The 15,103-nt window shown below is 43.8% G+C and overlaps 1 protein-coding gene across 3 annotated transcripts; it reads right to left on the bottom strand.

The window, feature by feature from the left end:
• Window positions 1–3,794: 3,794 nt before the first annotated feature.
• On the bottom strand, window positions 3,795–14,838 carry LOC136044234 (P2R1A-PPP2R2A-interacting phosphatase regulator 1). 3 transcript variants are annotated; one of them, XM_065729422.1, is made up of 10 exons: window positions 14,717–14,838; window positions 11,881–11,959; window positions 9,460–9,516; window positions 7,941–7,984; window positions 7,807–7,861; window positions 7,294–7,386; window positions 6,983–7,071; window positions 6,281–6,345; window positions 5,588–5,684; window positions 3,795–4,961 (listed from the first exon to the last, which is right to left on the bottom strand). In XM_065729422.1, exons 1-10 carry the CDS (start codon window positions 14,830–14,832, stop codon window positions 4,802–4,804), a joined length of 855 nt encoding a protein of 284 aa, XP_065585494.1. In that variant the 5' UTR covers window positions 14,833–14,838; the 3' UTR covers window positions 3,795–4,801. The 3 variants fall into 3 exon arrangements, with proteins under 3 accessions (XP_065585494.1, XP_065585495.1, XP_065585496.1); XM_065729423.1 differs by having other exon boundaries at window positions 6,281–6,342; XM_065729424.1 differs by lacking the exon at window positions 7,294–7,386.
• Window positions 14,839–15,103: the final 265 nt, after the last annotated feature.

The following is a 15,103-nucleotide window of genomic DNA, read 5'->3' as shown; positions in this document are numbered from 1 at the left end:
ATTTAACACCAGAAGAACAAGACCTGAGCTGGGGAACACATCACCTCGTGCCACAGCACAGCACAGGGACACTAGGAGGCTTTCAGTGGGTGGATGTACGAGGCCTGAACACATTCAGGATGTCTGTCTATCCACGTGCACATACCTCTGGTACCGAGGCCTGTTTAACAGGGCTGTGGCAGACACTGAATGCCTTTGGAAATAAGACCTGAGACAGTGAATACATTTCCTCTTAAAACACCAGGAAAAATAGTTAAGTGTTCACATCATTTCCCATTCCTGACTCCTTACGTCAAACAAAACAGTCATTTCCTTGAAATGGACAAGTATTTTGAGCAGACAGTTTGGAGTGCATTAAGATCACCCAGCAGAAACAATCAGCTTGCTCACCCAGGGCTTGCTATGGCACTGGCATGTCAGACAAGCAGTGCTGGCAGGCAGGAAATAAAAGTGCTGTTGAGATCCTCTCCAGCAGCGTCTCTTGCAGCAGCTGGAGGTGTGGTGCACCATCCCCTCTACATGTTTGCCCTGTCTAGGAGAAAATGCTTACATTTCCCCATTTGCTCTGAAGAAGTGAATCACAGAATGCTTATAAATACAGCGGATCTGACACAACCCTTCCAGAGCTCCAGGGACAGCTTTCACACCATCAGTTCACCCCAGCAGGAGCACAGCTGATGGATATCCCTGAGGCTGAGGCACAGAGATCACCTGCAAACAGACTCACCTACTGCCCAGGGAACATCAGCAAACAGTCAGATGGTTACAGCTCCTGCTCATCCTGAAGCAGCTGAACAGTGGCGTTTGTGGCAGCTCGGAGGTCGTGCACAGAACTGTGCCTCCAGCAGCAAAGCACAGAAATGCTTTTCGGAGTCAACTAGCTAAGAATTCTCAGAGTCAACTGCATGTCATTTTATGTTCATGTGCAGCAGGTATGCAATAACCAGCAAGCCTCAACAAGGAGGCTGCTCAGAAGGTTCAGCAAAAAAATAAAAAATAAAAAATAATCACTGTATTTCAGTCCTGGTTTTTCAACACACACTGAATGTACACAGCTTCCCAGAAGCTCTGTGCTGTAAGCTAAGGAGCTGCTTGCTTTACATAACAAACCAAAGCTAATGCATACCAGCTCTGGAAAAGTTACAAAGCTCTATGACCGCACTGATAATACACTGTGGAGTTAAACCAGGTGAGGTAACAGCTGGTCTTTGAAACAGCAGAGGGTAATTACACAAAGGAATATATTAAGCAAGAGCAAAATCTTGATTACAGCAGCACACTGAAAGCAGTGGCTGCCCTCAGTGTGAAGAGAAGGCTGAGGACTGACTGAGTAACAGCATCCCTGGGACACCACTGTTGTGGCTCATGAATTCAGACATGTCCAAGATGAAGAGCTACTGCTGAAGTCGGAGTGCTTGTCATGAAAGGACCTTGATTTATTTTTAGCAGGAAGCTTCCTGCATTGGTGTCAGTGCCATCACCTGATTTCAGCTACTTGAAAGACTGGAAGTCAAAACAGTGCACTATTTTTGTGCCACAAAAACCAACGCATGATACATACAGCACGGTTTTGATTTCCCTCCGCAGAGGGGGGAAGAAGCAATAAGAATCAGAGAATTGCAGGGGTCAGAAGGGACCTTCAGAGACCGAGTCCAACCCCCTGGCCAAAGCAGCTCCACAGACAGGTTGCACACCAGATATCCAAAGAATAGTACCTTCGCCTCCTCCTGCTTAAGTCCAGTGAGATACAAACATTTAAATGTCATAGTTAATTACAGAAGGAAGTGCAGAATAAAACACTTTTGATCTGCTAAGTGCCAGACTTGCCTGTGGAATCCTTGTGGCCTCCTGTTTCCTGGGTTCATCACATCCAACGAGGGATGCTCATTTTCAGAAACCACAAACCAAATGAGAAGTAAGAAGACCGTGCTATTACAGGTTGAGAAAAATAAAATCCACAACATACTCCTTGAAAGCAAACAATACACAAAGCAGCGAGGTGGCAACTCTTAAATTCAGTTATCAAAAAGTGTTTCAAGCAAAGTGCTCCTCTGTGGATTGAGACTGTTTTAATTACAGTATTCTAGCTGTAAACATCCAATGACACAAATATTTCCACTCTGTGCTTATAAGAAGAGGGATCAATTTAAACTTCATCTGACAACTGGTGACAAGAAAGGGTACAAAGAGCTCACATATTCTAATAGCAACTCCTGAACATCTCTATTTTAAGCTCCAACTGCAACATATGCAAAAACACAAAGTGAACACTTTTGAAGTGACAACTGCTAAGAAATGCACAAGCTGCTACGTAGCTCAAAGCTCGCTGGTGGAGCTGCAGCAGCCACTCCTGTCTTCAGTGACTCCATCAGCAGCACTGGGCTCACAAACACCACTGACCTGAGAATCACAGGATTGGCCTCACAAGAACACATAAGACTTTGCAGATCTATTTCGTTTGTGCAAGTCAGCTATCACTTACACCACAGTGTTCTGAAGAAAGGTGAAGAGAACAAGCTTGGGATTAGGTTCTCACACTAATCATCAGGAGGACAGCTGTTGGGTATTCAGATGAACAGCCTTGCTGACAACACACAGAAGACCCCAGCAAATTAATCTGGATGATGCACTGGCTCATTTTTCCTGGCATTTGCATCACTCTCAGTAAGTGCTCATTCCAAAAATACAGTCCCCTGAGCACTGGCACAGTTACCAATATTCCCTGGGCATCTGGGAACATAAACCACAGAGAGTACCTCTGGGAAACATTTGTTTTCATTTTTCAGTTTTCCGAGAGTTGTGCTGCAGATTCTGGAGCCAAGTTCAATGCTAAGTAGGCAAGGGTGGAAACGTGATATCATACTCTGAGTTTGGAGGAAAACCACTGAATCACAGACTAAAACAATAATGCAGTTACCTTTTAACACAGTACAGAAACAGAAAAACATTTATTTTTCCCATTTATTGGCACTTATTTGAAAAATAGCATAAATATCCAACAGAAGAAAAAGACAAGTTGACCCCTCCAAGCAACGCATCTTTCTTGTAAGATTGGAACAGACCCACAGGGGCTCATTGTTAAGAAAACAGTTAAGATGAAAAAGTCAGTCCTGCCCTCACCACAGAAGAGTGAGAGCACAGCAGCTCTTTGGCACACCATCTGAAGTTGCAAAATGAAGCTATGCCACGTTAGATGGCAAGCAGACATTACACACAAGTTCATCCATTGGCCACAGGGACAAAGGACAGCCTGAATAAAACAGAAAATCTGCAGGCAGGAAGTTGGCTACTGCAGTAATTTAAGAGGAACTAAATCAGAAGCAAACCATGACATACCGTACTTGGACAGCGTAAAGCTATTAAATAGGTTGTTCCCTTTCTACAGTAAGGGTAACTAGCTGTTGGTCCTAAAGTCACTAGGCAGTAAGTCATCCATTTCTACTTCTGATGGCTGCTGTCCAGAGCTCCATCCACGTGAATATTTCATGACAGAACTCAAGGTGGGCTCCTCTCCTGCTTGAGGACCTTTCCAAACTTCTCATTACAGAGATTTAGTGTTCAAAAAAAACTAAACACTTTGCTTCATTACTGACCTCCCTGGACAGAAGGTTTACAACCACATGGAACAGATGCACACACATGCACAGACAGGGATCCAGCTGGGGAAGTTCAGATCTACAACAAGTCAACCACCAAAATGAGGCTGTCAGTCAGTGTTTGGAACAGCTCTCTGTGCTGGTATGCCAATGTTTCCTTGTGTCTGGGGAATTTCAGAGTCGAAATCAGAAACTTTTCCACTACAGTACAGGAACCCTGAAACACATCAGATTACCAAACTGCAGGCTTCCAACCAGCTCCTGAAGCTTAGAATAGCAGGAAAACCCTGGTGCTGCTATTCAAGGAAGTAAATAAAGAGATGAAATGCTGAGGTGATTTGATCACCTGAACCTGTACAGAAGCATTCACTGTCCCTCTTTATTTTCATCCCCAGAAGTCACATACAAGGACAAATACTGTCTGTTAAAATATTGCACTTCTGGAGGACTAAATACTAAAAACTCAACGTTTTGTTCCAAACATGATTGTTTTTCCCAGTGAAACTATTAATGGAGCTTCTACCACTCTAATACATCATGTACATGAAGAAAAAACACAAAAACCCAGAAGGTTCCACGCTGACTTTGGGTTCAGTCACAACAGCAGTCCTGATCATGAGTAAAACCCAAGACACATGTTTAAGATGACAATACACCAGCTTGTTCTTTCGGTATCTAGTTAGAACACAGGATTGCTAATGGTCAATCCCAACAGAATACAGGGATCAGTTGTTTTCCCCCCCCCAGTATTCTCTCTTTCATATGTGGAGCAGCAGCAAAACAACCTAATGCACACTGAGGGAATAAAAACAAATAAAAACTACACAAAGCACCACTTGATCTTAGCAAGGACGCTGCCTCTTGTCTGCTGGAGAGCCACGTCTTCCACAAGCAGAGCATACACACAGTATTTGTAACTTACACCAACAGGAATAAATCCATTGGAAATCAACAGCTTGTATACTGATGTCAGCATCAAATAAGTTTGCAATTCAAATGCTTACTGTATTTTACTAAATGTCATACAAATCATTAGAAACGTGAATTCCTCCCCAAGGAACTACTCTGGAAGTTTTCTAGAAATAACGACATTTCTGGAAGTTCCTATGAGGAACAGAATCACATAAAAGACTCAGTCACACACAGCAGGAAGCCTTATCAATATCCAGTCTGTCTCCTGGTATCCATTAGCAGACACTTGCTTCTCAATCAATAGGTAACTTAGCTGTAAGATCAACTGGCAAAAATGGACATCTGGAGTCAGAGAGGGATGCTGGAGAGCCAGAGCTGGCGCCAGCTTCAGCTGGTGAGTCACAGGAAGAGCCTGCACTGCTCCTGTTGTCATCAAGGGCGTGCGACGGCAAACTGAAAACACAGCGACGTCAAGACATGAGAAATGAAACACTCCAGTTTTTCTTACCAGTTTCAAATATCAGCATCTATTCATTATAAACCCATTTTAAAAACAAACATACACCTCTGAAGGAACAGCAGACTTCACATTTGCAATAAACTGTGACAATACACCTTGCCACCTCTTTCATGCAGAACTACTTTTCAGACAGGCTACTTTTTCATTAGTGCTTTTTTTATGTCCTCCTAGCAGGGATGGTTAAGGGTTGTCTGATATGAGTAAGAACAAAGGGGGGAAACAAAAACAAAACTCCCCTCCCCTAAACGTTTACATTCACATTTAATTAAAATTTGAAACTAGATTTCAGAAGTTGCCAGCCATAAGGGATCTTCTCCTAAAGACTTTCAACTCCCATATACCTGAAGCACACCAACAAGGACTGCCCATCTGGTTCTAGAAGTTCTGAAGTTGATGTGAATGGTACTATCTGCTTACTGTGACACCTTCAGTGCTTCAAAAATACAGGATGTTTGCACTAATAAAAAAGAAATACAACTCCCAGTGTGAGCACTGCTAGATGAAAAAGAGACTTGTAGAGCCCCGATGTACCCTGCACAACAGAGAGTGCAGTAATTACCATCCACCAAGGTCCAGCTGGTGCAGATCTTCAGAGGAAGGCATGTTGGTGGAGCCTTGGAATAACCTTTTCGGGTGATCTTCCATTTCAGTTGCACCTTCAGTACAAGAGAAAGCGAGATAAATTACTACTCGTTTAAGCTAACATCCTCCACAGAGCAAAAAACAGAAGTTCAAGCTTATAAAGTAACACTCCATAGGCTGTAACACTGAAAGCAGGAGTTTGATGCTGAAATCTTAGAGGTTATTTCTTAGATACCTTTTAGCCTAGGCATCAGGAGAGCTTAACACGTTCTGGACTGAGGTATAAATATCAGATATTTGTACTTTGGAAGAAAATCATTTAATTCAGCTCAATCAGTTCACTGACTTCTACCAGCGAAGCTGAGAATAAGCAAAGCTGTTTTCTCTCTTGTAATTAATGAAAATGAAGATCAGGATTAATTATCATTAAACTTATCACTACACAACTACAGCAATGGAGAATCATTAGGTCAGAAGCAGCTTTACTGATAAGTATGCACTGATTTATCACTTCATCACCACAAACAGTTCTCTCTATTCGGTCACCTCCAACACCCTCTATTTCCACTCACTCTGCCTCAGCCACTGGAACAGAATTACACAGAGCTGTATGAATTACTATAAAAGTAACCACTTTGCCTGCTGCCCTAACCAAAAACAGACACTGTACCTTTTCTTTTTATTGAGCCAAGAACACTTGGTCGAATGCAGTTAATTGGACTCTGGCTTCTCCTGCTAAAAGAAGACAGATGAGATACTGCTATCACAGCTAACACAGGAAGCCCAAAAACATGTAAAGAAACAAAAGACTTCTATCCAGAAGTGCAAAATGGAATACACAGAAAATAGGCATTAAAACAGCCTCTCTAAAATAAGTTTTTGTCATTTATTTGCATTTATTTAAAAGAAAGACCAGGGAGCATAGATCTTCACAGAAAAAATTAAATCTCAGTACTTCACAACTGGAGTAGTCTAAAAGCTCTGGCAGTACTTTACTTGAGTGTCACAGCCCAACGAAACATAATGGTTTTCTGCCTACGTCACTCAGAACAAAATGGAATCCATAACAAATCCTAAATCTGTTGGTCTTTTTCCCCTTAAAATTCAATCTAATTACTCGAAACATTATTAAGAGCAATATAGACTCTATACTGCAAGGACAGAAGCTGAAATGTAGCCCACTTCCCTGCTGTTATGACACAAGGATTTCAACAGCCGTTTTAAGACGCTGTAAAAATCTAATGTTCAGATGAGTATATCGAGTTGTACACAAGAAATCTATTTTAACTTTTTACATAACATTTTGGCATTTCAAAAGCCTTGTGTGAACAAGCTGTGCCAGTGTCTATTACTGATAGAATCTGGAACTTACCTTGAAAATCGCCTTGTTGGGCTTGGGCCAGGACTTGGAGGCAATCCACTGCTGCTCACCAGACTCTGCAAAGATGGCGAGAAGCACTGCTGAGAGCAGAAGGTTGTGTTATTTACACTCAGTATCACACCCATATGGTATCTAATACATATATCAGTTTTGGTGTTTTATTGAGGGTTGGGGTTTTTGGTTTGCTGTAGTACATCTTGTCGATGTAGAAAGGAGCACGTGGTGTGCTCTTTTGCTACTAATGAGATTGAATTGAGTTAGCACTGCTCAGGACAAGACTTTTATTACCACATTTTGCTCACCTTCCCTATTCCTCTGGTAGGCGAAGGAGCTGGAGAGACTGGGACAAAGTCTACTTGCTTTGGTGATGATGATTTTTCAAAATCATTGTTACTCTGTAAACAGTGCATACAATTAATCTTGTGAGCAAGCACCTCTACATGAAAAGGACTATCTGGCGTAGAACTGAGTATGACTCAAAAGTTATCATTCTTCATCCTTGTGATTCTTTTTTCTTAGGCAACTATTTATATAACAAGCCTTAAGCATTACTTGTTAAGTATTAGAACATGGAAGAAAATGTAGACATGCAGACATACGTGCAATTTCCTTTTGACATTCCAGTCCAAGGAACCCAGAGGCACCCGTGAGCATCTGATAATTCTGTGCCTCGCTAGTGTGAAAACTGCTGGTCAAAAGCAGTGATATATTCACCACCTAAATTGTGCTTAATCTATATGAAAAAAGTTGACATAAGTTTCTCTAGTGTCCTGATACCGATAACAGGAATACAAATTAAAGCATAAATGCATTACCAGGCTCAAGCTCTCCTCCCATGACAGGCTCATCTGCATTGCTACTTGCACTTCTCTATAAAGAAGAAAAGAAATGTATTGCCCTAGGCCCACAGGAGACTGGATTAAGTACACTAGCTTCCCTTCACACTTACCTTTCACGTACTGTTTCTCTGTTCGTCAAATTCATTCCTTCTTCCTAAAAAATAAGAGATAAAAAATTAAGACAAAAAAATACTTTGCTACAGAAAATCATGAAAAAATGGCTTTATTTCAGTGTATAACTAAGGTAAGTAACAATAACCTTAAGATTTCACAAGACAAAGAACTGAGGAGAAGAAAGGCTTGAAACACGCCAAGAGAAACCAGCAAGAACTCTACAGGAGTTGGCTGTTTCTCACAATTTTTTATTTTCCACTTCTATCAGAAAAGTACTTGGAACACAGAACAATACCACAGGACAAAAGTCCTATACATGCTAGAGTATCCTTATGCACTCTTGAAGGATATGTTTTCTGAAAGTTGAAGCAAGTTTAAGTTGGGAAACATCAGTGCTCAACTTAATAAGTGTGGAATAATGTTGAACACAAATATCTGAACTCAAAGCAATCTGAATTATCAAACTTTATTTTGTGTAATAAACATAGCAGAGAAACCACAGTCATTCATCTCCTTGTTCTCATCATATATATATATTTTTATATTGATAAAAACAGCTTTAAAACTGACTTGAGTGCTTCAGAATCTCTTCAAGGCAGTACACTGTCCACACAGCAAACAAGCAGTTGTCTTCTTTAGGGTTACTAACGCACACACCTTAAACATCTGGGTGGGACACGGAAGCACCTTACATCACTTCAGACATCATACCCTGAAAATGCTGTCTGAAGCATTTCATTATTTTTACAGAGTAAGATAACTAGCCTATCCATTGAAAACTTGAAAGAAAATCAAGCACCTCCAAGCTAGTTTTATAAGTTCTCCACTGCCGAGAAGTCAATATTTAAAATGGAGGAGCCACAAGAGTTCGAGTTCACTGGTTTTAAAACATGCATCTTCAGCCTGTGCCCTGCTGTGGGGAGCAGTGTTATTGAAGCCTGCCCAGATATTTGCCCCCTCCACCCCATGTACTTGCTCTTAGACCCTTCTCCTCACACTGCAATGGCACAACCAGACATCTGGATGAGAATCAGAAGAAAGACTGCCCAGCCAGGAAAGCCTGAACTATTTTTTGTTGTTTTTGTTGCCAGACTGCTTCCTTACCCAGTTCTTTTTCTGTCTGCAGTGAATGCTGTGCCAACACAAGTGGTCATTAGCCCTAAGTATTTATGCTGGTCTGACTGCCAAAAGGTCAGTGAAACTTTATTGGGAGGGTTCACATTAAAGGTTTCCTTCCTAAAGTGACAATTCTAAGAGTTTTTTCCTCTTTCAGTTCAAGTCTTCATCTCACTGCAACACAGTGTCGGTCTTCTACAGAACCTGGAGCTCTGCAAACAAGATACAATCTTTACTTTCAAACACACCTTGAAGCACTGCAGACTGTACTGTTTCACAGCAAAATCTGAACTCACTGAAAGACACTGCACATTAAATGAACACAAAAAAAACATCGACAAAAAACAACGCAGCCACCTATAAACAACTTCATATTTAGAAATTAGAACCTATTCTTACCTGCTTGATTTGATGAAGACGACTGCTAGGAACACGGATAGGAGATGATGGCACAAACTGCAGAACAAAGCAAGACACAACTGAAACGTGCTTAAAAACCAGGGGAGAGGGAGGGAAAGGTGTGGGAACACAACTGTAACTATTCTAAACCCAAAATACAAACACGGGTTTTGTTTGTTCAAACAGCATTTGTAACATTCCCAGTATATATAAATTCCATGGAAACTTGCAAGTTCATACGCCTTTCCACGTTAAACTGCTGTGTATGCTCACAGGTAAAGTTTTGCTGGTGCCATTCTGGCAGGCAGCACAACCAAAAATCAGCAGTCAGCTGCCTCCAGTGCCACTGCTCTTCCACTTCTGGCCCTGCACTGCCCTCTCCCTTCTGCCAGCACAAGCATCTGCGGGCCCACAGCAAAGCAACAAAAAAGGGAAAAACAAACCCAATGAAAGCTGTTGCTGGAACAGTGGGTAAACATTTAACCACAGCCTTCAAAAAAAGAGAAAAATCACAGCATTTACTCATTAGATGCCACTGATGTGCTCTGGAAGGAATTAAACAGATCCTGAGCACAGTAGATCCCTAGGCAATGATGTGCATCTATCAGAAATGGCACAGCAGCCCCTGTCAGTGTCATTATGAAGCAGCCAGAGTCTGAGACTTGGAAAAGTTCATATAGAAAGAAAAGCTCCTAGAATTTAACTAAGCAACTGAGACAAGCACTGTATCAGCCCAGAGATGGGACCAGAACATGCCCTTCTGGTACCAAAGCACTTTGACAGCTCCCACCCTTCCCTTTAGAGGTAACACAGCACATTAGAAAAATTACTTTTTTCCATGAAGCTTAATATAATGTGAAATATAATGTGAAGTGTGAGCTGAACCTAGAATTTATCTGTTGACATAAACTCTTTAATTTAACAGCTTCAGCATTTACTGAATGTCGTAACCATCTTTAATACAGTTAAAACTGCAGTAAAACAGATTAATTTTTCTGAACACATTAAGTGTTTTGAAGTACATTTTATCACCTACATACTGTGAAATTAAATGTATCAAAACAGATATCAACCTAGCATCTTAGAACATTCGGTCTCAGGCCATAAAACTACACCTTTTTTACTCTAGCAATAGAAGGGGAAGTTGCTTAGGGTCCTTAATGCTGAAGGTTAATTATGTTTCAGAAACTGTTTAGCTGCAGCTGATCCTGGCTTAAGGCAACAGAAGGAGAGGATAATCTCTAAGTTCATTTCCAATTTCATTCCCCTTGCCACAGTCAACAGAACCAGAAGCCAGCCCGTAATTCAAAGAGCTAACTCAAAGGGACAAAGCACTGATCTACTTGCTGATTTTTAGCATACATTTCAGCTGCATCTTGTCAGTATCTGGTCAGCAAGGAGAGAAGAATAATTACAAGCTCAAGAAACTGACATATGGGGCCACAGGGGCAATTCTTTGTGGGGTCAGTGTTTACTTCAAGTCTCTGATGTGTGCCTTGCACAGTCTAAAGGGAAGGGTTTGGAAGGATGAAGTCTCTCACAAAGCTCCAAAAGCGAGGTAAGCATGGAGGAAGAGCTCTTCATACAAGAAAATTAGTTTTTCCCTAAACTTTAATAGGATATTGATTGCAGCTGAGTGTTCCCTCAAATGCATCTGTTTTTTGTAAGGCTGCTTTAGGGAAAAAGTTGCATGAAGCTCTGACAATTCCTTTTTGTTGGAAGAAGTAACTGCCCAACATACCCCAGCCCTTCTGATAAGAGCCAGCAAACTAACACATGCAGTCCTGTGCAGGCGTTCTCAATCAGCCACAATCACACCCTCCTATCACAATTCATGGAGAACTAAAAACACAAGACATGCAATATTTGCCCTGGATCAAAGACCTGTATTTTCAAATTAACAGATCACAAATTCAGATTTTTGGGCATCGTAGTAACAAAAACGTGATAAAAAATGTTATGTTTCTAAGAGGTAGAACTACTCATTGAGAGGGGCTCAAGCTCCACGCTCCATCGCCCAGCTCTATCTCATTAGATCAGCTGTAGATTTCGGTATATGCTGCCTTTAATAGGAACTTAAAACTGGAGTGTCACTGCACTTATGTTTTAAGCATCTGAAATCATGAGCACATTGGTCACTGAACAATAACACAGCTATAGAACCAGTTTTCCTTACTATCTTACTCTTAGGGCATCCGCTCACATTTCCTTAACCAAGCTGTGTTTTGTTGTCATCACAAGTACTCCCCAAGGCCAAATAGCCAACAGAGAACATCTCACAACAGATACAGTATACTACTGTCACAGCAGAGCCCTGCTCCTGAAAATGTGGTATTAGTTCCAGCAATTACAACCGCCTTTCCTTCTTCAGTTTGCATACTTCTGCTTTGGGCCTGATGCACGATGTACGTGTGTGCTCACCAGGCTGTGAGGGTTCATAACCGTGGTGCTGTTCCTGCGGGTTCGCAGCACGCTGCCCTGGAACACCTGTGAGTTATCACTGTGAAAAAGAAACATCTGTCAAATGCAAAAGCCACTGCCCTCCCAGTGAACAGTGCCTTCCACAGAGAGCTCAGTTTCAAATGCTGCGATAGTTATCATCCCAAGGCAAAGCACAACCAAGTCCCAGCTGCTTTTATTAACTTATTTATTGCAGTGATCCCACAGAGTAACTAGAAAATTAAGACCCTTTCTGTGGGAATTTATGTTTGGAAAGGCTACAGGCGTCAGGCATCACACAGCAGAACAAGTTTCTAACAGTGTATAACTAACACCAGCTTCAACAGCAGCATCTCAGTAACTCTTTATCATGAGGAACACTTCCATTCTGAACTCTTCAACAGATGCTAAATTAAACCCACTGTGAAAACAGTTTAAAAAGCCCCGAGACTCTTGGCTGCAGTGATGCTGTTAATCAGGAAGATATACATCAATTTAAATGATGCAGGCTTAGTTATTTGACATAAGCAGAGTTCCTTTTTCAAGGCAGTTCTATTTCTATTGGTCCCTAAACTAAGTTCCTCTGGCCATCACTAGTATTACCAACAGCAATTAATCAGTACTTAACAATACTAAAGAAATTAAGTTTATACAGAAACTTTGAGCCACATGGATTAAGTTCAATAAACAGTGCTTACTAAAAAGAAGAAAAGGGGGTGGAGGGGAGGGGACTGGGGAGGAAAAACGCCTGCCTCTATTTTTCCTTGCAAAACCACTGGAACTGGGCAGGTCTCACACTTACCTCTCATAGACATTTGTTATTGTTCCCAAAAGACTGCTATAGCTTGAAAACAGGAATCAAAAGTTCAGCGTAAACTCTGTGGTCTAAGAAACACCACCTGGAGAAATTCTTACCAAATCTGTTATCAGGGAAATGGGGTCAGTAAGCAGCAATAGAGCACCAGCAGCAGCCCAGCAACATGAGCTTCTGTTCCAGTTCACTCAACAAAGCCATTCTGGGAAAAAGTGACATTTCTTGCCGAGTGCTGCAATCTCACAAGAAGAGTTTTCTGCTGGAAAATTCCTAACAGGCAAACCACTGCAACCACCTGCAATTAGACCTGGCGGGTTTCACTGCCATTTGCATAAACACCTCACACAGCAGAGGCAGCTTTAAGGCAACAGCTCTGGCTCACCTTGTTGCCTGCCCAGAACTTGAATTAAACAATTTGTTTTGTTGATGCTGTTGTTGTTTCTTAAATGAACAGTCAAAAGATCCTATGATTTGTAAGGAAAAAAAAAGATCAGATGATGAAACTAGCTCTGGAGCTGAGCTGCTCAGAAGTCTCCCTCAGGAGTAGCCACAGCTCACAGCACTTTGGGCCTGCTCAGAACTGAGGGGACAGCCACTTCCTTAGAGCTACATAAAAGAATGACAGTTATGCTGTATAAAATGTAGTCAAATAATAGCCCACGGCCCGACAGGGAAGCATTGATGCTTCCTCTGAGTTGCAGCATATGCTCAGGCATCTTAGGATGAGATTTATGAGGTCTCTTCATTGGCAATAGCCCTTGGAGCCATAAACCAAACCCTGTAACACAGCATCATGGAGGGCTCTGTACAGGAAGGACCATGAAGATGACCCAGACAGAATCATAGGGGTTGGAAGGGACCTCTAGAGACCATCGAGTCCAACCCCCCCGCCAAAGCAGGTTCCCTACACCAGGTCGCACAGGTAGGAGCCCAGGCAGGTCTTGAATATCTCCAGAGGAGACTCCACAACCCCCCTGTGCAGCCTGAGCCAGTGCTCCCTCACCCACACTGTAAAGAAGTTCTTGTGCACATTCGTGCAGAACCTCCTGTGCTGCAATTTCTGTCTGTTCCCCCTTGTCCTGTCTCCACACACTGCTGAAAAGAGTCCGGCCTCACCACTTTGTCCCCCACACCTCAGATATTTATAAACCTGGATCAGGTCCCATCTCAGTCTTCTTTTCTCAAGGCTAAAGAGACCCAGTTCACTCAGCCTTTCTTCAAAGGGGAGATCCTCCAGGCCCTTCACCATCTTTGTGGCCCTCTGCTGGACTCTTTCCAAGAGATCTCTGTCTTTCTTGTACTGGGGAGCCCAGAACTGGACACAGTATTCCAGATGAGGCCTCACCAGGGCAGAGTAGAGTGGGAGGACCACCTCCCTTGACCTGCTGGCCATGCTCTTGTTAACGCACCCCAGAATGCTGTTGGCCCCCTTGGCCACGAGGGCACACTGCTGGCTCACAGTCAACCTATCATCCAGCAGGACACCTAGGTCCCTCTGTGCAGAGCTCCTCTCCAGCAGCTCATCCCCCAGCCTGTACTGGGGCATGCAATTATTCCTCCCTAGGTGTAAGACTATACACTTGCTTTTGTTAAACCTCATCTGGTTTCTGACTGCCCAGCTCTCCAGCCTGTCTAAGTCTCACTGAATGGCAGTGCAGCCTTCAGGCGTATCAGCCAATCCTCCCAACTTGGTATCATCAGCAAACTTGCTGAGAGTGGCCCTCATCAAGGTCATCGATGAAGATGTTGAACAAGATCGGACCCAGCACGGGCCCCTGGGGGACACCGCTGGTTCCAGGTCTCCAACCGGACTCCGCAGCGCCCACGACGACCCTCTGCGCTCTGCCAGCCAGCCAGTTCTCAACCCACTTCGCTGCCCACTCGTCTTTTCCATACGCGCGGGACAGCGGACACCGCTCCGCGCTGAAGTACAACTGCGGTACCGCCGGGGCCCACGGAGCGGCGGCACCGCAAAGCCCCGCAGCCCGGCCCGGCCGCGCTCACCTGAGCCCGTGGATGAGGGGGGCGCTGTTGGATCTCCTCAGCCCGCCGCCGTCGCTCGGGGCCGCGGCGCTCCCCGGCGGCAGCTCCAGGTCCAGCTCCATTTTCTCCTGAGCCATCGCGGCGGCGGCGGCTCCGGCTCCTCCCGCTCCGCCGCGACGCCCATTCACTGCCGCCGCCCGCCGCGGCTCCTCATGCCGCGGCCGCCCCTACAAGCCCCGCAGCGGCGCCGGGCTCGGCCCCAGCAGCGCCTCATGCTGACGGCGGCTCAAGGACCGACCCTTCCCACAGCCGCCGCCGCGAAGGAAGAGAGCGCCTCAGGCCGGACGCCCCCCCAGCCCACCCAGCGCGCATGCGTCGCAGCGTGCCCATACGGCGCCCCGTGGCTGC

This window comes from Cyrtonyx montezumae, unplaced genomic scaffold (genome assembly GCF_038088225.1).
Source record: "Cyrtonyx montezumae isolate F1298 unplaced genomic scaffold, pur_monq_1.0 scaffold_11, whole genome shotgun sequence".
Lineage (NCBI taxonomy): Eukaryota > Metazoa > Chordata > Aves > Galliformes > Odontophoridae > Cyrtonyx > Cyrtonyx montezumae.
The sequence above is the reverse complement of the archived record's forward strand: the minus strand, read 5'-3'. Positions and strand labels throughout refer to the sequence as shown.

Coding starts and splice junctions, on each gene's coding strand:
- LOC136044234 (XM_065729422.1), bottom strand. CDS start 14,832: ATGGCTCAGGAGAAAATGGAGCTGGACCTGGAGCTGCCGCCGGGGAGC. Junction 7,387..7,806: donor GGGAGGAGAGCTTGAGCCTG/GTAATGCATTTA, acceptor CACTGTTTACAG/AGTAACAATGATTTTGAAAA. Junction 5,685..6,280: donor TGGCTCAATAAAAAGAAAAG/GTACAGTGTCTG, acceptor CTTGTACTGAAG/GTGCAACTGAAATGGAAGAT.